The 27,232-nt window shown below is 30.7% G+C and overlaps 1 protein-coding gene across 1 annotated transcript in view; it reads right to left on the bottom strand.

The window, feature by feature from the left end:
* LOC139521942 (A disintegrin and metalloproteinase with thrombospondin motifs 6-like) overlaps positions 1–27,232 on the bottom strand; it is a 72,469-nt gene that overhangs the window by 13,463 nt on the left and 31,774 nt on the right. The window contains exons 2-12 of the mRNA XM_071315759.1: positions 23,320–23,690; positions 17,704–17,881; positions 15,657–15,841; positions 10,907–10,990; positions 7,966–8,090; positions 7,102–7,251; positions 6,020–6,169; positions 5,496–5,652; positions 4,013–4,108; positions 3,204–3,349; positions 2,654–2,717 (exon numbers count right to left, since the gene is read on the bottom strand). Coding sequence (XP_071171860.1) covers positions 2,654–2,717; positions 3,204–3,349; positions 4,013–4,108; positions 5,496–5,652; positions 6,020–6,169; positions 7,102–7,251; positions 7,966–8,090; positions 10,907–10,990; positions 15,657–15,841; positions 17,704–17,881; positions 23,320–23,690 — 1,706 coding nt within the window. The remainder of the gene's footprint in view (positions 1–2,653; positions 2,718–3,203; positions 3,350–4,012; positions 4,109–5,495; positions 5,653–6,019; positions 6,170–7,101; positions 7,252–7,965; positions 8,091–10,906; positions 10,991–15,656; positions 15,842–17,703; positions 17,882–23,319; positions 23,691–27,232) is intronic.

Raw genomic sequence — 27,232 nt, 5'->3', positions numbered from 1 at the left:
TTTTTTGTCAGATGATTCATTTATTTTCATGGGTACTAATTTTTGATAATATAAAAAAATATTTAATTTCATGGTTTGCCAAAGTCAGCATACATGCATACAAAAAATGCTGATGTATCTAAAGTCTTCGAACATTAAAAATTGTGGTTCAATAAACCCACAAAAGCTAAGAAAATCGGTACCCTGTGAATAATGATAAATCTACAGAATAATTGATTTATACATTCTCTGTTGGGAAAATGTAATGCTAAATTCCAAATTGTTTTAACTTGTTCACTAAGATACAGATAATGTTATATATCTAAAATGTTTACATAATGTCCCAGCACTTTCTTAAATCTAACATTTTGATTAAATCTCTTTAGTTGCCACAAATAAATGTTTTAACGCTATGTAATCTGACAATATAAAACAACTTGATATCTTATAAAACAACTTGATAGTGTCAACAATAGCAACGGGAGATTCCGTTAAACAGTTATCTAATTTGAGAAAAAAATAAAAAAATAAAAAATGGATTTATTGAAAGTGCAAGACCATAAAATATGAAGTGAACTAGAACCAGATTTTGAAGAATTATTATAAAACTCTAATCTTTGTTTGACCGAAATTCCATCACTCACTTTCAAAGAAAACGTCTGATTTATTTTCTTGACTTTCTTTGACTTATAATATGATTTTTGATTCTTTAGTTTAGTTTTTAAACATATTTATTTATAGTGGATTGGGAAACAACTTTTGCCACTTGGAAGTGCCAGTGCTGCCTTGTAGCAGCATTAGCCTTCTCTTCTTTTGAAATCTACAAGGGTGTCTTTAATGTGCAAGAGATATTTCTTTCTCTTAACATGGGTCAGCCATTTATTGTGCACAAACTATCATCGTTTCCTCAAGACCATACTCGCAAATGGTGTCAAGGGAGAGCCAAAAATTCAGTCCCTGAAAACTTCATACTGGAATGTGAATCAAACCATGAACCTTTATGTTAGTAGTCCGATGAACTAACCACTACACCACAGCTTTGATTGTTTGTTTAGTATCTTCTGCCACTATTTTAAGGTGGTACCTAACACTACAGGGAGATAACTCTGTAAAATCAGCTAAACGTTTTAATTAGGTTGTGTTGTTAGGCCAACTAAAATTAATTAGTAGATTTTCATCCAAAGTTTTGAAAAAAATGGGGCGGGTGGGAGGATTTTATTTTTTAAATTTTATTCAATTTGAAACCTTCTTGTGGCGTGAACTTCATATATATGCAAGTGTTATAATTACAAAATTTAGCTTATACCATGTAAATGTTTAAACATGTATAAAGAATCGTACATAATTCTTGAATAAACATCTCTGATTTGAAACGCGGACTGTTCTACATGCAATTGCTACTTTAGAAACATATTTTCAGCAAACAGTAAAACCATGGAGAAATTCTCTATTCATTTGACTATCAACTCCAAATTTATTTTGCTCTCTAAGCGATGGTTTGTAGTCCCCATAAACTTATGCAAATGCAATGATATGCAGCACAAGTATTATGAATGAAATGAACACTCAAACAAGTGTTTCCAGGAATAGTAAAGTTGGCGCTTTTAAGATTCTCAAGTTATGCAAGAAGTGACACATATATAATTACATTATAAATGGTATTTTGTGTTTTTAAACAAAAACAAAAGCCATAGGTAAATCTAAGGGTTTTCTAGTACACAATTGTGTATGTTTGCCGACTTTTTGAACTCTTTTTTTTTCTACCAATTTGTTCCACGATTCTTGCTCTTTGGAAATCATTCACAGCCCAAATTTGCTTACACAAAGTCAATGTATTATTAAATGAATCCACAATTTTCTGATGAAAGAAATTTCCAATTTGTGACATACCGCGATTTGCGTTGGACACAGCGTATTTAATACTCGTAACCCGAATATTTCATGCCCTTCTGGTAATCTTTCTATATTTTCCGTAGATGATACTGTCATCATTGAGCAGCAGATTTTGTCAACATAACCGTTTTAAAGTACTCGAAACAAGAAATATGAAAACCGAAATTTTATAAACAGGAAGTTCGAATGAAACGAAATTATTGACGGTTACCGGTAACGGAAATGAACAAAATCCGGAAATCGTAAATTTTGCAAAATAAAAAAAATCGGGGCGGGACGATTTCAGAGGGGCGGGCGGGGATGAAAATCTATCAATTAATTTTAATTGGCCTTAAGGGAATATTAAACTTCTCAGTGATCAAAATAAGTGTTTGTCAAACTGCTATATAACAAGTGTAATTTTTCTGATAAAACAGTTGGTTCAAATTTTTTGAAATTTTTATATTTTTGTAAAAGGGTCAAAGTAAATACTTTGTCAAAATTTTAAGAAAATTAAACAAGCCAAATTAATTTTAGTTAAAGTGTTGGGTAACACCTTAACTACTGTGAATGATATGAAAAGTTTGTACTTGCTTGAGCACTTAAATTTGAGTGAATTTCAAGGAAAAAAGCTCAGTAAAAAAGTAATAACATGTATATTCTTTTAAATACAATGTATATATATATAAAGAATAGAATTCTGTAGTATGGATTTTTCAGTATTTTGTAAGATTGTTGTCACATAGTTTTTTTTACCATAAATTTAAACTTTTTCACAAGCTTAGGAAATATGTGCACTCACCTCTGTATTACAAATTCTGAATCTTTTTCTTTCTCCAATACAGTATTTACCTCCATGTGATGGTCTGAAAAGTACAAATCCAATTACACATTTTTTCAATTTTTTTTTTTTTAAAGCAGATGCACCAAGGGCGAATTGTACGCCCTTTTGCAAAATTGTAGTGTTTTGAGTTTTTGCTTGTATTTTCATTGTCTCTCAGTTTTGTTAAATCTCTTAAAAATACTATTATGATATATCCCATGGTACCTTAAGGTGGTACTCAACACTTTCAATAAAATTAATTTGGCTCGTTTAATTTTCATAAAATTTTGACAAAGTATTTACTTTGACACTCTGACAAAAATATAAAACTTTCAAAAAATTTGAACCAACCATTTTATCAGAAAAATTACACTGGTTACATAGCAGTTTGAAAAACACTAATTTTGATCATTGAGAAGCTTAATATTCCCTTTAACAACACAACGTAATTAAAATTTTCAGTTGATTTTATCTCCCTGTAGTGTTAGGTACCACCTTTCTTTACTATGGATACTAATGGGGTACTTACTGTGGATTATCACAATGTCTTTCTATGATAGACACCCCAGCATCACATGTCCGTGTACAATCAGACCAACTGCTCCACTCTCCCCAGTTACCATTAATGGCTTCTGGTCTCTCACCAATCTCTACACACTTCCCATTAAAACACCACTACAAAAACCACAAAATATCAGAAAGTTTAAAGCATGGCTTTCAAACTATATATTACTGTGGATTCATTTATTTTCGTGGGTACCAATTTTCGTGGATTGCATAAAATCTGTTTTTTCCTGGATATGTGATTTCGTGGTTTTGACAAAGTCTTCATACAACCTAATAGAAAATATGTAGTTCGTTGAACATCTAAATTTGAGGTTACCCTCTACCCACGAAAACCACGAAAATTGATATCCAATGAATAATAATGAATCCACAGTATATTGGAATTTATTGACTTAATTCCGTTTAATTAATAAACCTAAAACAGAAAAAAACTTGATGTGTAAAAAATGTTCCTTCACTGCAGATGGAAAGACTTTTTTCAGGATGCTGGATTGAGCAATTTAATATGGGAGGGTTTGAGAATAGCCGTTTGTAATAAATTGTTGAAATATGGGATTTAATTATGTAATGTTGCAGGACAGCACAAATCATTTCACAAAATTTGGGACTTTTATTTTATCAAGAATTCTGGATAAGAACTAAATAAAGGTATTACACAAATGATGTGTTGCAAAAGTTAATTTTCACTCTAAATAAGCAAACACAAGTTAATGCTATACTCTCAGGCTATACTCTTAAGATTCTGTATTTTATAACAACATTAAAGACTACCTTATTTTTGCCACAAATGGTTCCTTCTGCTGCGGCTTCTAATCTAGTGGAACATCTATTATTAACTCTACACCAAAGAGTATTACATATATCCTCCTAAAATATATAAATAGAATGTTCATTACGTCAGAAATTCGTTAAAATGATAAACAAAAAACATGAAAAAGCTTCTGGCTTCTTTTGAAAGTTTTTTGTATACATTAAATATGATGGTTTTGTTTATTGAGTATAAATCTTGAAGTTTGTTTTCAGTAAATTAGTTGGTAATTGTTTATGTAACTGTTTATATTCAAAATGTATTTTTGGAATAATAAAATATGACATAATCTTTTATAACTTTTAAAACACATGTGCAGAATTATTCTATTCAAAGAAACAGTAATCCTTGTATCAAAATCTTCCTAGAAATACAAAAATCTTCAAAGCTGTCTATATGGATTCTGTTTAATGATAACTATATTTTTTTTAATGCAACATATGATATATACCCTGGGTTCACAAACAGTTACACATAACATGTTAATTTTGAATAAAAATCAAAAAAATGTTCTTGTGAAACTAGATGATTTAATTAATTGATTGTTTGTTGCTTGTTAAATGTTTTAGGTCCATTAGTGTCAGACTATAATGGATTATAAGTATAGCATAATATTCAAATTGCATTTTTGAAGAAAGAAAATTATTGATAAGTCAATACAAAATTTTGCACTTTGGTTATCTCACCCTTATTTTATGGATATCCTCCAAAATTCACAAATAGAATTTTTCATTTGTTTTATAAAATATAATTTTTTTCATGTCAGTTCAAAGTAAAATGAAAGAATATTTATGTCATATTATTGATTTTTTTAAATGTCATATATAGCTATTTAATCATTGTCCATTATTTTATTATTTCTGAGTACACTTATAAAACATAGTTTAAGAATTTCAACCAAACATTTTAAAAAAAAGCTAGCTATTGCCCATTAAATCCAAGAAATTAGCATTACAGGAAAACTAATGAAACCATTGTAATCATACCTAGTTGTACTCCAATGAAAAAACAAGAATGTGTCCTCAGTACATGAATGCCCCACTCGCACTTTCATTTTCTATGTTCAGTGGACCGTGACATTGGGATAAAAACTCTAATTTGGCATTAAAATTAGAAAGATCATATCATAGGGAACATGTGTACTAAGTTTGAAGTTGATTGGACTTCAACTTCATCAAAAACTACCTTGACCAAAAACTTTAACCTGAAACGGGACAGACAGACGGACGAACGGACGCACAGACCAGAAAACATAATGCCCCTCTACTATCGTAGGTGGGGCATAAAAAACAATAATCAAGAGGTATGAGGACATTATCAGTTACTCATACTTTATGACTGGTTTTTTTTTGGTATATCTTAAGTTGTGCTATTTGATTTTTTCTTGTATATATACTTGCACTTATTCTCTAAAACCTCCAAGGAAAGTTAAATCTTCAAACCTACCCGTTTCATGCCTTCACATAAAGCTGCACCTGGTCCATACATTAATCTACACTGATGGTCTGCATCATACATGGTCCCAGGGGGTAATACTGGATAGTTAAATGAGTCCTCTCCTAAATTTCCTGGGTCATCATTCAAACAATATCCCCATCCACGACTGAAACATACAATTATATATATAAATGCTCTTTATATACACCAAAAAAGGGTACTTTTACTGAAAGAAAATGTCCTTTGGACTATGAAAGTATACATGCATAAGAAGATACTGTTCTAAGCATTCCTTTAAATTTCAAGAAACAAAGCTGATTCTTCTCATAGACTAAAAGTGTATTAAATAATATTTAGGTACATATCAAGTAGCAGCAAGGATCTAGATCATAATTTCATGTCTGCCTTATACAGCAGGTAAAGCATCCATACCAATGCAAGGCCCTCTGAAGCAGAGAAAACAATATTTAAAGTTTATATTCATACCAATATTGCTTTGAGAGACCAATACAGTTCTTGTAGTAAAAACTTACTCTACAAATTTTGTAATTTCTTTTTTACTGCATTTTGACCATTTCATGTTTGGTGACGCGACCAGGAGATGTGATGACATAACGTACATAAAATCATCTTCGTCCTTCATTTCACAGCTGTTATGTAAGCCATCATGCTTCATTCCAAAGCTGAAGAAAACATTTCAATTCATCAGCAGCTATCAGATTTATTTTTTCTTTGAAGGTCATATGTTTATTTTTAAATTACTATTTTGAACTTATCAGTTATAGACAGTAATTTTCTAATCCCTACAGAGAATTTTTTATTTGTTTTTTTAGTGTTTTGTATCTTTAAAGTTCATTTGAATTTTTTTTATCTCATCAATATTTATCAAATTCTAACTAAATCTTATGTGTTTTTTTCTAAAAAAAACATTGAGCTGTTTAAAAAGTTTTATTTTTTTATGTATAATATACTGCTATATTGTCAACATTGAATCTCAAGAGTATATGGATGAAAGTTGAATTTGGAATTTACCTGAACCCTAAAATAAAAATTACAAATATCATTATAGTTTCTGTTCTATTTCTATAATCATGTCAGCACATTTATAATTTACAGCAAAATGCCTGGAATGTGTAGGTAAAGGTAATATCTTTGGCTAGTGGGCTTGTTATAATTAGCTGAACCAAGAAATAATTATAAGGTAAACTATACTACCCTCCTTTCAGAGTAGTCTAGTCCTACAGACACAGCCAGCAAGCAAGCTAACCAAATTATTAGAAAATAAATTTAAAGATATGTTACAGCTATTCTTTGTTTTGATAAGGTCTTAACTGAAATGTAATCATCCTTAAGCAGACTAGGAGCTAAACACACTATATTTCATCACTTATATATTATTCAAGGCAGTATGATGACTTTGACACATCTTTTGGGGTTTTTCTCTGTTGTTATGTTACTGTTGCGTCAACATATATCCCACATCTCCTTTTTTCATAGTTTTTTTTATACTGTACATTTCCAGAAAATGACATTAAATATTCCTTCTTTTGCCTAAGTTCTTGAGCTAGAGTTAAAAACCTTTTGATACATTTACAGAACCTCAAAAATGTCTTACTTGTGTCCAAGTTCATGAGCTACAGTAAAAGCCATGGCCAGCCCTGTATCTTCGTTGATATTACAGCTACGATGAGGCTGACACATGCCCGACATCATAGATAACCCTAAAGTACTACAGGGTTCATTCATTCGGGAACATATATCCTTCCTACAAAATATAACAATTTTCAATTATATCTTTAATACAAGATTTCTTTGCATTCATTAGAAATTTGTATACAAATAGTTTATTCTATATGTATCAGTTTTGTATTATGTGAAATAACTTAAGTAAAATTTCATACACAAATATTCAATATTTATTTATTAATTATATCTATTTTCATATAATTTGGAAAAGTTTTAATAAAGTGAAGTTACTTTATTCAAATTCAGAAGTTTAAATTCCAACAACTGCCACATATTTACAAAGCTCCAGTCGAAATTATAAATGACATTGAATATTGGTAAGAAATTTTGTAAAAAGAAGGCACAGTCTTAATAAAAAAGATTGTTGTTTGATAACTATTTTAAAGAGAAAAAGCAATGAACAAAATGCACTGAGGATCTAAGTATATACATGTATAATGGGAGGATACAACTTTTTTTTAATAAATTATATACTTATGGGTTGTTAATTTTAAGGTCTTTTGGAAAATCTTGTTTTTGCTGTATTTAGACCCCTCTACCAAGAAATTTGTTTTACATGCATGCCTACAATAATTGTGGTTTTTATCCGACGCAAACATAGGTTTCAACATTGTTTTTTTAATTTAGACTTGTTTATATATATAACCAGGACATAAATAGTAGATGAATGTCAGTTCAATAATCTGTCTAGATCATCTGATATTCATTCCAATCTAATTTCCTCAAATCTTACTTAGTAAGCAGTATAGCTATGTCATGGTGGTTAGGATGGTCATCATCTTTAAAGTTCATGTTCATCTGCCATTTACAGAAACTTCTCAACGATTTGTCGGCATGATGGGTAATGACTAGATCTTCCTGTCAATTAAATAATAATCATTTTTACAAAGACATTTACATTACATTCCCCCCCTGAAATTATGTGTTGGTCCTCAATGCTCCTCAACATGGGTAATGACTAGATCTTCCTGTCAATTAAATAATAATCATTTTTACAAAGACATTTACATTACATTTCCCCCCCTGAAATTATGTGTTGGTCCTCAATGCTCCTCAACATCATACTTTAATTAAGCCTGTTAAATTTGTCCATTCAAGAGTTATTTATGAGTCTGATGTATATGAAACACCCTTCTTATGTAAAAAATTTAAAGCCTGGTATCTTTGATAAGCTTATTTTTGTTCTTACTAAATGAATACATTTTTCACTTCAATCAATGTAATTTGGTTTCCTAAAAAAATATTTACCAAAATCATTTCCATAAAATTGATCACATGGCTTGAAAGAATTAATTCAGACATAATTGCCAGACCTAATCAAAACAAGTATCTCACAACCTAGTTTCAAAGGAAACACCTCAATGAAACAAAATCCATTAAAACTCCCTTTCTTTTGAGAAAATTACTCATGTGGACCAGTTAATATTTTTGAGAACTTTTGTAATCCTATTTGCAGAAACATTGATGTTCTATTCAGTAATATTATTTTATACCCTTAATTTACACCAGTAGACAGTTTTTTTCATGCATTTTTATAATCTTTAACCTGGGAACAGTATATCAATAATCTGTAAATTCAGAAATTATTGTGATTTTGTGAAATTGTCATTTCAGGCTTATTTTTACGATTTTGAGAAAAATCCTGTTTAATTCATATAAAATATTTCAAAATGCGAGTTTAAATTTTTGCCTTTACAACTCTGTCATATTTTTCGCAATAATAAAAACCTCGCAATAATTTGTGAATTTACAGTAAATGTTCCTGCTTTAACATATGAAATAATACCAGGAAATGAACACTCTCCTTTTCAAATGTTTAATGGGGATATATATGCCAACTTACTGAAAAGGTTTTATTACTAAAATTATAATTCATGGACTCTTTAAACTGTCTATCAACTTTGCCTCTAAACAACCTTATACTGCAACTGTTGTATATAAAGCCTTTTTTACGACTTAGATAATGTGTTTTTGTAAAGTCATTTAACAATGCAAGTGTAGGGAATTTTACTTTGTCATTTCAAACACTGTTGATTTTTACCCCAAATATTTCATTTAGAAGTCATAAGTGTCATAGTATAAAGAGAACAACCACACATTGTCTTAAAATATCAAATTATTTGTATTAGGCTGAAAAAAGGATAGAAATGCTATCGCCTACTACCTGTTTCTAAGCCTTGTACAAATAAATCTAATATTTTGAGAAATGTATGGATATTCTAAATCTACATTAGTGGTGATTGAAGGTTACATACTCTTGTACTTCTTTTTTGACAATTTTCCTTCATGTGTTGTGTGTTTCTCCTTTTTTTTCTCTTAATAGATATAGGAAGAGGGGGTATGAGTGCAAATGAGACAACTCTCCATCCAAGTAACAATTTATAAAAGTAAACCATTATAGGTCAAAGGACAGTCTTCAACACAGAGCCTTGGCTCACACCGAACAGCAAGCTAGAAAGGGCCTCAAAAATTACTAGTGCATAACCATTCAAACGGGAAAACCAACGGCCTAATCTTTATAAAAATAGTCTAAATTTATTGAAAAGTTGAACTGAGTATGCACAATTGTTTAAACCCAAAATAAATTTTATTTGTGAATGTCCAAAGCCGTGGTAAACCTTGTCTTTCTGATAAATGTCTGATTTTTTATATCAATATAGCTGATCATGACAGTTACGATTTTTTCCAAATTTCATTTTTTATTGCAGAAATTTTATTAAAACTTGTCAATATATATAACCTTGATTTTTTATAGAAATTTTAAGTTTTGTAGATTTGTTGTTCTTTTTTCTTCATAATATCAAAGGATACACCAATTTCTTTTATAGTTTTTCAATTGTATAGGTGCCCTCTAGAAATGTGGAACATTAGTGATTGGTGATGGCAAAATGTAAACCTTTTACCTTCGACAATAGCTTACTACTAAGATACATTGCAATATAAATCAATTCACTAAAAACATTAAAGAACTAAAAATAAATGTTACACCAAAACGTGCTTAAATCATTATGCTTAAACAAAATGTTAACCTTTTTGAATTATGGTTTTCGATAGGTGTCTGTCTTAAGGATATTACATAACAGCTATCCATTTTTATCAGGTAAAAAATACAAAATTTTAAGGTATTTCCCGAACAAAAATTTCTTCACGTTGTTTCATTTGTGTCTTTTAAAATTGTTATCTTTGTTGTTAAAATTTGGTGTTTTAAGTGATCTCATTTATTGACCAAGGATTAGTCTGGCATCGTTATAAAATGTCAAGTGAAATTGTCACCATATAGATATCTGATTTATTACTATACTTTAGATAGTTGACACCTATACTCATATACTTCAAATAGATATATAGTACATACAATATTAGGATACTAAGTGACAAGGTACTATTTGTAGAGTATAAACTTTATCAAGAGCAGGAATTATCAGACAACTAGTAAGGGTGGAAATTCAACCTTTTTAACTAAATTGGCTAAATCTTTCAGAATTTTTGGCCCTTATGCAACTTTGTACTTTGTTTGGTCTTTAAACGTTTTAGATTCCAGTGTCACTGATGAGTCTTTGATAGAATAAACATGCATTTTAGGTACAAAATTATAGCTTAAAACTTTTATCTTTTTAATGTTCATTTTGTCCAATAGTTCTATATTTAGAAACCAGTTACATATTATTGTATACCTGGTGTTCCTCTAGCAGAACCAGCCTGACTAGAACTATATTAATAGCATTTCCTAAAGAGGCATCATGGAATAAACTGACTACCTGAAAGTAAAAAAAAAAAATCTGTTAAAATAAAATTCTTTAATCATATATAATTTCTTTTAATAATCAAGCATATTATAATGTTGTTAGCTGTGCGGTAGGGGTGGAGCCTAGACCTTGAGATAATTAAAACTTGTCAAGTACATATGGGTATAAAACCATAAGTTTTCTGGTTTTTAATTCTTTTTCTTTTGTAATTTTTGGGCTTTTATAGCTGTCTATGAGGTATGGGTTTTGCTCATTTGTCGAAGGCTGTACAGTGACCTTATAACTACTATGTTATTTGATCTCTGGTGGAGAGATGTCTCATTGGCAATCATACCACATCTTATTTTTATACATATAGGAAGATCAAGATAGTACGGTATTTTTGGAAAATCGAAACTCGAGAAAAATTGAGAAAAAGAATCAATGCATGCTTTGCAGAGCAGCAGATTGGGGACAATAAGACTTCTAATAGTTAAAACTGCCTGCAGGTTTCTAACTTCTTTATATTATTTGTTTATAAAAAAAAGTAGTATGAAATATCAAAAATATTTGTTCACAACAGAGACCACCCTAAAAATCATAACAATTAATCATTTTTGTGCATCTGTATATTCAATTCAATTTTTTATGATAAATGATATAAAATTCATAACAATCATATGGAAACTATTTCAAAATAAAAATATTACAAAAAATTGATAAAAAATCGAAATTCTAATCAACATCTCTTAAAAAAAAAAAAAAAATATCAATGCAATTGATTAAAAAAACAAGTATTTATTGGCATCAATCACGTAATTTTCTTTAAAAATACGGAAATGACATGTACCATTCTTGCGCAAAATTGTAACAAAACATGTCAAGTTTCACTGCAGATTACCGTCTTATATAATACATCTGTTTTATTATCATCAAGTGTTACGATATCGGTAAAATTTATTCCCAGCTGACGCTTAGATCTGGCTGATTATCAAGAGCAAGTTAAAATCAGCATCTTTAATTGACGGAGCAGCAGTTTACACTTGCTATGTTGTGACGAATTCATTTAAAAATAAAAGCGAAAGTTACAAAAAATAATAAACCATAGAAGTTGCATTGCTGATAAAACAACTAATTAAGTGAAAACAAGGTAATTATGATCCCATATTTTATTTTGGTTCACTAATATCGGGAAGAGGAACAACTGCACTTTCTTTATGCTGATTAATTTTACATTCATGCAATTATGTTCAGTGCTTATAGTTAAAGCGATGTTTATGTATTGAAAATAGAACTTTTGAATGTTGACATTATGGATACTGCCAATTGCAAAAGGAGCAAACTGATAGATAGTGAATAAAAATGGCAGGAGTAAGGGGTGTCGAGTACTTTCTAGGTCTAAGCAAACATAATCAAAACAGAAATCAAACAAATCTTTAAGCTAAGCTTTTTTGAGAAAAAAAATCCAATTAATTAACTCTAAACATTTTCATTACTTCACTTTAATATATTGATATAGCAGTACAAATAGTTTTAGATAATCCAAACCCTGTAGATAAAAAAAATTGTTTAAAATGACAAGTTGATGTTTTATCCAATAGTAAGTTCATTTGAAATTTTTATTCTTATCTTTTATATAATTCTGATATCACAGAATTTTGGCGATAATTATATGAATTATGAAAAGGAAGTTGTAAACAACCTGAAAATTTGGATACTAGTGAAAATTTGATACTCAAATCACATCAGGGACTGGGTAGACTTTTCAAATAAACTGTTTAACCCTTTCTGTGTAACTTGGGGAGGGAAAATTATGAATTCAAGCCTCCCAATTCTGCACAAATATAAGGAAATTTCTTGTGATTGCCAATATTTGACAACCTATCCAACAGATTCCAAATATAGCAGCTTTAAGTACACACCATATACCAATATTACTACTTTAAGGCTTTCCAAAATGAGATTTGGACCTATTGACCTCCCATGTTTTACAAAGACTTTCATTTTTCATCTTACCCAAGTGAGATTTGGACTTCATGACTCAGTTGAATAATTATTACATTAAACTGTGGTTTTTAAGAGATTAAAGAAAATATTTACTGGATCATAAAGTCTCATAAGTCAAGGTGCAAATAAATGGAATTACATGACCTCCAAACTGAGCAAGGTCAAAATAAGGTCAGGAAGATATAATCATTTTATTCTTTTGCACAAGTCCAAAGAAGCATCTATATTAACTTGTAGTAAGGCCAATATAGAAAGTTAAAATTTACCAACTAAGGATAAGATTTCAATGAAACTTTAAATATAGTCAAAATCATAATAAAGCAAGATTATTAGGATCTATTATTAGAGGTTTAGGTCTGTAACTTAAAAATAATTGATACTTAGTTACATAAAAATATATATTTAACAAAAATGCAAACTCCAAGGTCTTTTCCATAAAAACTGGCAAAATCAAACTCTAGATTTTATGAACAAAAGAAAAAGAAACAATTATCGTGACTTGGTACATTCAGTATTGAAGAAAACTATATGTATCAGCAAACTGATTTATTATTTAATCCTTTTCTTGCATTTTTCATCACTTGGCAGTGAATTAAAACCAACTTTCCAGACAAAGGTAGACTAAATTAACACCTAATGACTCATTTATTACTTATCTTATCCTCTATAAAATATAATAGTATTATAAAAAGACTGAGACGTATCAAATGTCAATTTTATCGAGCTTCAAATTTATATTTATTATAATTTTATCAGTAGGTATTAAAGGGGAAAATTGAACTGTCTGGAATAGAACGTTTAGATCAACTCAGTATCTATTCTTCCAAAAAATTCTATTTTTATTTAAAAACTACATTTTTTTAGATTTATTTTATGCATCTTGAACTGAATGTCGGTTAATATATCGTAAATTAATGTAACAATAAAGGTGTCTTTCTGTTTGACAAAGATCTACAGATATAAAAATATAAAGCAAATAAATACAAATTATGGTGGCAGAAAGTTATGCAGTTGTTACATTTTTTTACGAAATTCATGAAATGTCAACATTACAAGATGATATCATTTCCATTCTTTAAATGCATTTTAACAGCATGGTTTTGCATTATAAAATTCTAATGAATAAAAAATATGGAAATTTGTATAATTATTTAGTAATTTATTTCCATGTAGAAAGATAAAGTTTGGATAAGAAATGTTTATCAGTTTTCATAAAATGGTTGGAACTTGGATATCATACAGTTAGGCTGGTGTGTTTTCGATTATTGAAAATATTTTGTAAAAAAAAATAAAAAAATGAAATATTTGTTCCCTCCCTACTGCTACATTTCTTCAGTGCACTAATTATGCATGAAGTAAATGCCATAGGTAGTATATCTTAAAGCTGCCAATAATCATGTACACTCAATCTTCATTCTTTTCTTTTTCTTTTTGACAGTTGAATCTATCTTATACAAATAGTAACGTGAGGGTACCCAAATTGCACATATTTTGACAGTTTTTCCACTTATGTTTTTTATGAACTTGACAAAAGTTTCCACTCTGTGTTTATTTTGGAGATGTATCCTTATTTACTATATAGTTACACCACTTCGAGTTTGAATCCATATTGAATCATAGAAAAATGAGTTTGAACCGACCTCCAAACGATATACGATTCTGTAATGAGGAATACCCAAATTGCATCCATGCTAAAACTCACACCCTAAATAATTGAATAACAGACGTTTTTGTTCCATTTCTTCAACTATTTAGAATAACTTGACATTAGTCCATTCTTACTATTATTTTTTTTCTAAATGGATGCTTGTAACATATTTAATTTGCTCATTTTCAAAAGATGACTTTTTAAGAAAATTGCATGGTGACGTTTCCGTTGATTTACTTTTTCAAGTGAATGTTTCATCGGTTGATTTTTACTGTAACTGTTTTGTGTATATTTAAATATTTTCAGCTATGTTTAGGCTCAAAGAAAACTTGTGTAAGATTTTTGCAGCTTATATGATGAATAGGTGCAATTTGATTACTCGTTGCAATTAGGGTACTGTAACATTATATTCATTTTTTTTATAGTACAGACTTTTTAGCAGGCAGCCTACACTGTGGTAGGACATTATAAACTACTTTTTACTTCTTTAAGTTGCTCTTACTTGTCTGAAAAATAATAGTCATTATTTAATATGAAAATAGTCTATTCGTCATGCAAATGAAGGGAGATAAAATTAATGTTCAAAGACTGGTACATACATAGTCCTTACCAATTTAACACCTACCCGAGCAAACATGTGTAGATGATTTTTTTACAAGTATTGTAACAGCTTTTTTGGTTTGTTTATAGTTTCATTGTTTGAGATTATAATAAATTCTTTATTTAAAGAGGGTAACTCAATTAGAAATAGATTGAATTAGTATGATTGTTTCACACTTTTCATGCAGAATTTTACCCTTTATAGATGACAGTTTGAATTTTGCTCATTTTTTAGGGCAGTACACTAACCTATAGTTATGGATATTTGATTTTGTGGTTTTGTCAATGTTTTAATAAGTACAAGCCTATAGAAAAAGTGTAAGTCATTGAACATTTAAATTCTTAGTTCACCTGTACCCATGTATCCACAAAATCCATGAAAATTGGTATCACCCAAAGAATAACAATGAATCCACAGCAGTGGTAGTATAAAGATCAATTTACCATATTCATGATTGTAAGAACATAATTAGTGACATCTTCATTCTTATAGTAATCCATCATCATTGGATCCACCACAACCATAGCTTCCACATTGTGTTCCACTGATATTGATCGACGTTTACGTGTGGATCGTCTAGTCCTTCCATGTTGTTCCCACCTTTCCCTTTGGATTTCATCTTGATTATCTGAAAAGAAACAATTCCAAATAAAATATCTTTGGAAGTTTCCATGGCAAAAAAAAGATGTACATGATCTTTTAGTTTAATTTCCCTTTACTATAAATGAGGGGAGGAATGCCCTTTATGGTCAGGCATCAAAAGGTAATTTTCAAATACTGAGGTCTAAAATAATTATCTGTTATCGTTAATTTTGGAAAGAACCCAACATGATTCGTCAAAATCATTTTTTTTATCGTTACAAAATAACAATTTGTAAAAGTAAACCATTATAGGTCAATTTACGGCCTTCAACACAGAGCCTTGGCTCACACTGAACAACAAGCTATAAAGGGCCCCAAAATTACTAGTGTAAAACCATTCAAAGGGGAAAACCAACGGTCTAATCTATATAACTAGAGGCTCTAAAGAGCCTGTGTCGCTCACCTTGGTCTATGTGCATATTAAACAAAGGACACAAATGGATTCATGACAAAATTGTATTTTGGTGATGCTGATGTGTTTGAAGTTCTTACTTTACTGAACATTCTTGCTTCTTACAATTATATCTATAATGAACTTTGCCCATTAGTAACAGAGAAAAAAAAATTGACTATAAAAGGCAATAACTCCTTAAGGGGTCAATTGACCATTTAGGTCATGTGGACTTATTTGTAGATCTTACTTTGATGAACATTATCGCTGTTTACAGTTTATCGCTATCTATAATAGTATTCAAGATAATAACCAAAAACAGCAAAATTTCTTTAAAAATTACCAATTGGAGGGCAGCAACCCAACAACCGGTTGTCCAATTCATTTGAATATTTCAGGGCAGATATATATTGACTTGATTAACAATTTAACTCCTTGTCAGATTTCCTCTAAATGATTTGGTTTCAGAGTTATAAGCAAAAAACTACATTTTACCCCTGTTCTATTTTTAGCCATGGTGGCCATCTTGGTTGGATGGCCAGGTCATCGGACACATTTTTCAAACAAGGTACCTCAAAGATGATTATGTTTAAGTTTGAATTAATTTGGCCCAGTAGTTTCAGAGGAGAAGATTTTTGTAAAAGATAACTAAGATTTACGAAAAATGGTTAAAAATTGACTATAAAGGGCAATAACTCCTAAACAGGTCAACTGACCATTTCGGTCATGTTGACTTATTTGTAAATCTTACTTTGATGAACATTATTGCTGTTTACAGTTTATCTCTATCTATAATAATATTCAAGATAATAACCAAAAACAGCAAAATTTCCTCAAAATGACCAATTCAGGGGCAGCAACCCAACAACCGGTTGACCGATTCATCTGAAAATTTCAGGGCAGATAGATCTTGACCTGATAAACATATTTACCCCATGTCAGATTTCCTCTAAATGCTTTGGTTTTTGAGTTATAAGCCAAAAACTGCATTTTACCCCTATGTTCTATTTTTAGCCGTGGCGGCCATCTTGGTTGGTTGACCGGGTCACGCCACACATTTTTTGAACTAGATACCCCAATGATGATTGTGGCCAAGTTTGGTTCAATTTGGCCCAGTAGTTTCAGAGGAGAAGATTTTTGTAAAAGTTAACGACGACGGACGACGACGACGACGACGGACGCCGGACGCAAAGTGATGGGAAAAGCTCACTTGGCACTTCGGGCCAGGTGAGCTAAAAAACGAGAAATGAGAAGAACTTAGAAATAACATGAACAAACAAGAACTACTGTACTTATAATGTACATTATGCATCAAAAATTACAATTTTTATCATTTGGCAAGTCTTGAAGACTTTTTTAGTTATTTTTCATGAAGGTATCCACAGCACCACCCTCAAAAATGATAATAAAACAGATTTTTAACTTTGAAAATGGGTTTTACTGACCGTTATATTTACCTTTAGCATCACAGGGCACTGTGATTTTTTCCTGAGTAGAATGATCACGAGTATTTTGGAATTTAAATGGTAGCGATGAAGAATTATATACAATATGAGGATGTCCATTACTTGTATAACTGTGGCCTAATACTGGCTCTATGAAATAAGCTACACTACTGCTATGTACAAATCCACGCTGAAATGAAAATGATAATTGTTAGTTCAAATATCATTGACTTATAAAACAGACCTAATCACAAACTTTAACAAGAAAGGGCAGGAGTATTTTTTATGGAGGGAAATTTCATTTTCTTCTTCTTCTTCTTCTTTAAGGTCAACAAGGCTTCAATACTGAAGAATACATGTTGTTGCGCATGCGTGATTGACAAAAATTTATACAAAATTTATAAAAATATTTTATAACAATTGGAGTGTTTGTATTTACAGATTGTGATTAAAAATATATGTACATGTTTTGTTTGAATTTGTTTATTTGAAGCTAGAGAGAAAAGCTGGTGTTAGCCGATCTCTAAAGCTGTCAACAGTGGTGGTTTCAATTACAGTTTGTGGTAGTAAATTCCATTGAATAATTGTTTGCGGGAAGTATGACCATTTGTATGTGTCTGTATGTCTGAGTATGATTTTGTCTTGTTCTGCTGTCTGTTTGTTCAAGAATATGCGATGGAATGGCTACTAGACAATGTATTACTTTATAAAATAAAATAAGTCTAGTTTTTAAGCGTCTCTCAGCTAGTGCACTGCATGGTGGCCATTTCAACTGATTTAGCATGTTTGTGACACTGCTCGTGTAATCGTAGTTGTTGTGTACATAACGAGCAGCGTGTCTCTACCTTTTCTAATTGTATCTGTTGTTCTTTCATATGGGAGTCCCAGACACTACAACTATATTCCAGTTAGGGTCTTACTAGTGCCTGGTATGCTCTTGATTTTGTTTCTGTGTTTGTAATTTTTAAATGTCTTTTTAGAAAACCGAGTGATCTGTGCCCATTTGATACTATGTTGTCTATATGTTAGTTCCACTTCAGATTTGATTGTAAGGTAATGCCTAGATTGTTGCTAGGCACTGGCAGAAGGTGAATAACTGCTTTTTGTCCCAAATTGTGGTGAATAATATTCGTTTTCGCCCTATTTTGGGCAAGTAATTCTCACTGGACGAGACGTTTTCATTTTTAAAGTCCTCTTTTCTCCTCTTCCCATTTGATTTGTAATAGACAAACTGATGAAGAATATCTTACAATTAAATTTTCATTTTGGCTGTATGTTATCTAGTTTCACTTTCACTTTCATTGGCGGAAAATTATAGTATTAAAATGTCATACGGGTAAGAATTTCTTATAATCCGTAGATAGACCAAAAAAAAAAAAAAAAAAACTTTATGTTTGGTTCGCATGCTGTTATCCCTGTTTGACACATACAAGACATTAGAAAATATATGCGTATTTATATTGAATCCCCCATTAAAAGTGGCCACCAAATAAATTTTGTTCTTCCTTATATATGAATAATATGATCCTTTTCAACATGGTGGGTTCAAGTCACAGGCACTTGTGGTCAGTCAAGTTGCCGGCACAGCATAACGTTTTGTCAGTATTTGTGAAATTAATTCTTGAATAGTAAGTTAGGAGTACTGTTAGTACTAAAATATCGGTTTGAATATCCGTGAAATAGTTGCCACTGAACATTAAGCAGACGATGGTATTGGATGATAAGAAGTATACCTGTTTGTGGTTTTTTACTGTATTTTTGTCGTTGGGTTTTGTCCCATTGACGTATCATAATCAATCCTAATTTAATCAAACCGGCAAAAGGCATTGTTAGTCTAAATAAATTCAAGGCCGATGATTCAGTGGTATAGCAGTCTTACTATACAAATCATACATAAATCAGTATAGTAATGAAATAAGAACACTATTGATGTGCAAATCTAGTTTGGCAGGAAACAGGAACTTTAATCAGCATTTAGTAGACATGTAGAGACTAGATCAACGAGTATAAAAATGAAAGGAAACTGCAGCTCTTAAATTAATCTAAAGCAGTGTCACATCATGGCAGAAAAATCCAATTAAATTATTTTAAATTTCCCATTGCTGATTTTAAGCGCAAATTGTAAGGATTATAATTTGAAACCAAAAAGGATGCTAATCGTTCAGATTAACTTGTTAACAACAATCTAACAGCACTTGATAACATGGATCGCCTTAATAAAGTGTGCATATTAGTGATAAAAAGTGATGGAAGACCACCTAAGACTTCAGTTCTAATCTTTAATAATATATAACAGGCGGGGAACATGATTTCAAAACTACTAAACGCCCAAAAACATTTTTCTTAAAGACATTTGATTACTTCCTCTGATAAAAGGGAAAATACTAGATTTCTTTTGATTGTGAAAAAAAATCGTATCACACTCTGTGTAGCCAAATTCAAGTCTATGTTATGCATGTTATAAGTTGTATGAACAGTATTGTATTAACCAAGGTAATATATCAAAGACAAATGCTTAAGGAAAACATACATCAGAAGATCGTCCCAAACATGCCATGACATGTTTGCCACTGGACGTTCAGTAACCAACAATCAATAATGCAATAGAAGATCGTCCTGAATATGCATGAAATGCTTGCCACTGGACGTTAATCAACTATTAAAATCAATAATACAAATTAAAGAAGATTGTCCTGAACATGCATGAAATATTTGCCACTGGACGTTAAGCAACCAAAAAATCAGTACAACAGAAGATCGTCCTGAACATACATGAAATATTTGCCACTGGACGTTTAGCAAACAACAATCAATAATACCTCAGAAGATCGTCCTGAACATGCATGAAATGATTACCACTGGACGTTAAGATACAACAATAAAAAACAATATAATAATGTCCTGAAAATGCATGAAATGTTTGCCACTGGAATTTAAGCAAACAACAATCGTCCTGAACAGGCTTGAACTATTTGCTGCTGGACGTAAGCAACCATCAATCAATCATAAACATATATATATAATATAACATAAAATTGTGTAATAACGGAGTTATGGTCGGAATTAGTTATGTCTGTATATTTATTTTTTTGCACCGCATTAAGCAATCTTAAATCATCTTGATATCGCTTACAACTGATGGGTAATTTGTGTAAATACATTGATGAAAAATAGTCCATAAAAGGAACATGTATATTTGTAATTAACGTAGCGTTCAATATATTAATGTTAAGTACCTCACAAGGAAACTTACTATATTCTATTATCCTTAAACATTCGAGTAATATAGATATCAAGCAACTTGTTAGCTAGTGCTCATAAAAATTGCACCTGAAAGGTTAAACTGGGTAGACACTTTATGCTCAATTTACGGACCTCAATAACGTTTGATATTTACACCATGAAAGAAACGATTTAAATACTTCTTTTGATCTTTTTTCGTTTTGTATTTGTACAAAAGTCACCTTTTTGTTGTAAGGTCTGACCTATATTATTGTAGTTTTGTACCATTCAGTTACATATACTATAAATTGGATATATAGGTTGGAATAAAATTAGCATGATATCGGTTGCCTTACACAGACTGATATCTGGTAACGTGTGGTAATATGGTTTGATTGGTGATTATGCCGCATTAGCACAATAAGGCTATATCGTGCGAGGCCTTATGTTGTGTACATGTATGGGACTGCATTTAAGCTATTCAACATATCGATCCTGATCAAGAGGGGTGGTCAAACATTTTTTTAATATAAGTCATTAAGTTTTAAATTGTTGTTGTGATAATCTATGATATCCGTCATATCTTGTGCTAACTGGAAAGGTAAAACACATAGTCCTTTGAAGGAAACTTTTGTCGGTTTTGTTCTTTTAAAGTAGACAAATGTTAGTTAGTACGGTCATGGAATGTTTGACTTGTGATAAAATATACAAAATTGTATTTAAATAAGGTGAGAGATTACGCAAACTGTCTGATTTTATTTAATTCCTTATCATTGTATGTTCAATCCGGCAATAATAAGCATATCTTTACAGCACTGATTTGATTTTGTTTATTTACAAGAGAAGAGATAAGTAACTTATGCAACGGTGAAGCAGTGATAAAAAAAAATTTGCCATTAACTGTAAAAATGCAGGAATAACTTTCATGTTTATTTACATTTAAAGTATTCGCTTATGTGCCTAAAATATGTCGAGCTAAACAGCCCCTTTAAAAGCATAAGACCGTATCACATTTTGACAGCGCTTTTTTTTGAGCAAACAAAAGGATAAGAAGAAAACAAAATAAAAGGACAAAATAAAACATAAAAAGGACAAGAAGAAAATTAAGAGAACAAGAATGAAATGTTAAGAAGGACAAGAAAAAAATATTAAAAGACAAGATTGAAATATAAAAAGGACAATAATGAAAAAAATAGAAATGCGTACATCGTTACATTCTGTCTATCAATAGTTGAAAGAATTATAAACACATGATACTGCTGGTTGCTATGAAAGATGAACAAGGTGACTGGTCGCTTTGACATAATGACAGATACGATATAAAATATTTCACGAATTTCTTGTCAATCTTAAATTTTTCAAATACTTTCAAAAGACATGTTATGTATCATGTTTTGTTCTAGTCGATTACTTTTATATAGTATGACTGATAGATGGAAGTGCACTGGGTCTAAAAAAATATATTTAAAATCTATTTTTAAGAGAATAAATAGTCTTCAAAAGAAAAAAAAATATATTAAGTGTTTAAAAGTATATAAACGATAAATCATATTTCTTCATTTGATTGTCAATAAAAACTGATTACTGAATAAATATTTATTTCTTATATAAAATTGACATACATAGATTATATTTTATCACCCAACGATTGCAATTACAAGTCCGAATCAATTTTCAGCTAGACTACAAAGGGTAAAAATAGGCCATCAGAATATGATTTAATAAAACTTTATCGGAGAGTAATTAACCCTTTTAGATGCATTCTTCCCTCAAGACATCACAATATGCAAAGAGTTTAAAAAATACCCTCCCCAGAGATGAAATATCGGTTTCTATTGTAATATAATTGAATACTTTGCTAAGTGCAAGATTGTATCGTGATCTGATGAAAAATTGGTCAGACCTCTTGTAATACAAGCATTGTTATTAACGAATTACTTGTAATTTAAGACCTTTGGTATGCAGCTTTAAACTCAGTTACTGGATTAATGGAGTTCCGGATAAGAGTTTAACCACCTGTCAAATAGGTGGTATTTTCAACCTTTCACAACTAAAACTGTCTGTGTACACTGCGTTTAAAACTATCATTGATTTTTTTAAAATAAGAAATTGTGTAGGCAAATGAGACAACATCTACAGTTTTCCTTCTCTAATAGTTGCGTCGATCGTTTTACTCTTAGTCGACGTGGCAAGAAGCGATGACAAGCCATTTTTGAAGTAGCACCAGACAATAGAAACACTGTTGATAGTTGGATGCCTATAATGTAACATTGGCCTCTGGTGACCGAGTGGTCGAAGCAGTCTATGGTACTTCTCAGTTTAAATTACTTGTGTATCTTCTAATTTGCCTAAATTCGGTATACAAAATATGTTTAAAGTTATCAAAATAAATAGCTATATACTTACCAATCCATTACATGTTTCTAATGCTACTTTACTGGAACTGTCTCCTACAATTTGTCCCGTAAAATGACACAATGAACGGTCCCCGTACCGTCTGAACACTGAATCTGTCACATTTTTATAAGAATTAGTCCTTCTTTCTATCAAAAGGGACGGACTTATAAATTTATGATTTGGTTCAAGTTTTAAAATCACATCTGATTTATCAATGTTGATTTTATAATGAATGCTGTCTTTTTGCTTTTTCTGTCTTTGATGACTCCGTTTTTCACGGCCAGAATGAGGCTCTAATGAATATGATATGTGTATACCATTGCTGCTCACTCTACTTGGAATAGATATCTCATATTGGTCTAAGTCTGCAACAAATGACGCTGGAATACAAATACAAACATGTTATTATTGTTTTACTAGTACATTTGTTCTTATTGTATACGTAGGTTAATATACAAGGTGACTAAATTGTGTGCTGGTTTGAGATTTAAAGATTTTCAAAATCACATTGTTAAGACTAGCGTGATATATAAACTTTTGTTTCAGTATGGTGTGTCCACAGTTAAAACGTAGTTGTAACAGCTAGATCTTTTCCCCTTTTTCCATTTTTTCGGGACGGGGTGGGGTGGACAGGAGGGCAATATGAAATGTGAACACTTAAAAATAAAAACAGAAGAGATAAACGAAAATTGACCAATAAATTCGATAATAATTACGCCATGTAATATTCTCTACTACGACGATAATAATTTCCGTTGTCAGAATCTCATAGTATGACTAATATTAAGACGGTTTCCCTTAAAACAATTCTATTGAAATTCCTTATAGACTTATCATCATATAAAAACAATATGGTTGAAGGCTGATTAGGAAAGCCGATGTTATTGGATTCAAGGACAAGTTTGGCTAGACAAAACAAAAAAAAACTAAAGAAACCATTGCATAAACATTTTGGATTTTACAGTCCAGACAAATTTAGATTATACAGTCCAGACAAATGTCAGATGCAACTGGAAATAACATGAATAATATCATCATGTCATGGGCACTGACAACTGAATTCAATACAAAAGGGGAGGCGTACACTAACCAGACTGATCTTGTCAATGATCAAAAGCTTTTCGACGTATACACACACATTGATTTAACATTTACTGCTGTCCTGCTCTGACCTTTTGACATTCACATGGAAATGTTTATGTATATTATAAATTACGTATATGTATATGGGTATATTCAATCCAAATATATATGGAAATAAAACTATTTTTGTAACATTTATCACAACAAAGTGGATTGAATTAAACTAAATAATTAATGTTATTATTTTTTAATCGCTATTCGATTTAAACACGTCAAATCTATGTTTTTACATTTTCTTGTCTCGCTTTTCTCGTCAAGGAACCATTAGATTAAGAGACTTCACGCCTTCTCGGCGGATAACGTTTAACAATGGAACAGTATCGCTCGTTGATCGGAGATTAGTTCAATAAAGTATACATTATTCAAAATAGTGCATAGTGCATACTCATTATACCGCCCATTTAAACTTCCTTTACTGCGTATTTAATATGTTTCAAATAACATTTTTTAGAAGATAACTTTTTATGAAAAGCTAAAAAGTGGTCGTCTGCTAGAAAAAGATAAACAGCAACTACCGGAGTATATTCGCATTGCATGTTGTAACATGAAAAAATGCATTTGAAAATAACAAAAAGCTGCAAAGTTCAAAGTAGACACAATAAAAAAAGCATAAATCGAGGAAGAACAAAAAAGCCAATAACATATAAGCTTACAACACAATGGAGCATAGAAAACATCGTACAGAACTCTCACACAAGTAAAGAGGCCATAATATTGAGACACAATATTATGGTCAACAAAACTTTAAAAAAAAGAAAGATTCATGCTTAAAGGAGACAAAATGGTCCACAAAACATCGTACAGAAAAAAGAAATATTCACGCCTTTTAAACACAACCGAAAACCTCAAATGACCTCTCCCTATGTTTTAATACGTTTGTCCTTTTCAATCATTTTCCCGCAAGTTCTCTTATATATACATAATTAAAAAAATGATATCAAAGCTTAAGTGGTAAGTAAAGAACTCCCTTATAGCGATGTATTGACCATATAAGTGGTTTCCCGCGGTGAACTTTACTGGTAATAGCTCGAAATCCTTCTGAAGAAGCTAGATGACTAACTCTAAGAGCTATCTTAACGAGCCATGTTGTAACATAGAACGATTGTCAAGTTTCCTATGAATAAGAATTTTATTTCATAAAATGTGTTTAATTGGGATATTAAAATGAAACTTTAGATGTTTGAATGGTTTTGACATTGATGATTATACGAATATTAAAAGATTTTATTGTACTTATCTATAATGTATAGTAAAACTATATCCTTATTTCAAAAGCAAATCCTTTCTACCATATGTATTATTGATACTAACATTTTTCCTACAATATTTTATGATCAAACAAAATTTTACATAATGGTATTCATTATGATTTTTAAATGTCTTAAATTGGACAAAATTTTGTGCTGAGACAACATATTGGATATCCATTTCACACAACGGTTACATGAGTAGCAACAATTAAGACCCGTGTTTGTATCTTTGATCATAATTGTAAATCCTCGGAAGGTGGTACACTTGTCAGAACTGACAGTTATTTGCTTTTAAACCTCAGCGTTAAGCAGATAGACCGATAGTTGTATTACAGCGAGACAAAAAAGGGTAGCGAAGTTTTTTTAATTCCGATAATTGTATTGTTTTGTTTTTGTTATTGTTTTGTTGTTATAAGTGTTTTGTTTTGTTCTGCCGAGCAACACGACAAGCGCTAAAAGTGGAACAGGAGCGTCTTTCTCTTCAATAGCACTCGGGTTCATCCAATGTTTGGCTCTTTATCTTATGTTTCTTAATTGCTTGAAATAATGTTCGTCTTTTCGCCCTTGGTTGCCTGATCTTAATATTTTTATTACCAAACTTTGTATCTTATTACTAAATAGGAAGCATTGACTATGATATGGCAATCTTCCTCAAACTGTAGGTACATATGAATAAATGTACTTTTAAAATTATTTTTTATATGTTATCTAAAAAAAATGGATACACTGATTATCACTTTTTTATATACTAGTAATAACATGGTTCTCTAAGTACATGTGAATATAAACATGTTATTATATATTTATCTGTATCCCTGTTTGATCTGTCAGCATCACAACATTGAGTACACTTTCTGGTTTTTAATGGTATCTTCGGGTCATATAGGTGATGAAATCAAACGCTTACATCATTACTGTAAGAGTTTAATGGCTTTACAAAAAAAATATGTTTAGGTTATACGGCCAAGGGTAATATAATCTTTTTATTTCATTTTTTTTTTTATGTTTGGTTGCTAGTGAAATATTTGTATAATGACTGACTATTGAAACAAACAGGATGTTTTTCACGTTTTGATGTCATATTCGAGATAAACAAACTCTTGTCGAAGAACTTTCTTATATTTTTGACTCAATCTATTAATCGAGTATAAACAGATTTTCGACTGAATTTTTTTTACAGATTGGTAAATCTATTACGGAATAATCTGATAATTCGAGGAACCAGAAGAAATATAAATATATATAAAAAAAAACTAAATGGGTTAGAATTAGAAAATGTTTATGCCATTAGCAGGATCGTTGTTTGATATCAGTCATAGTTTGAAGCATTATTAATCGATTAAATCGTTTTTACAGCGATTAATCATTATCTAAAAGACATATTAATGGCGATTTTGATTGTAATCGGCAATAACCATGTCCTTGGGTCTATAAACAATGTCTGTAATCATAACAAAAACCAGACATTCCTAGAAATAACAAATGCAATTGATCATTTATTTCTGCTTACAACTCTTAAAAATATACTT

Source organism: Mytilus edulis, chromosome 4, assembly GCF_963676685.1.
Source record: "Mytilus edulis chromosome 4, xbMytEdul2.2, whole genome shotgun sequence".
NCBI lineage: Eukaryota > Metazoa > Mollusca > Bivalvia > Mytilida > Mytilidae > Mytilus > Mytilus edulis.
The sequence above is the reverse complement of the archived record's forward strand: the minus strand, read 5'-3'. Positions and strand labels throughout refer to the sequence as shown.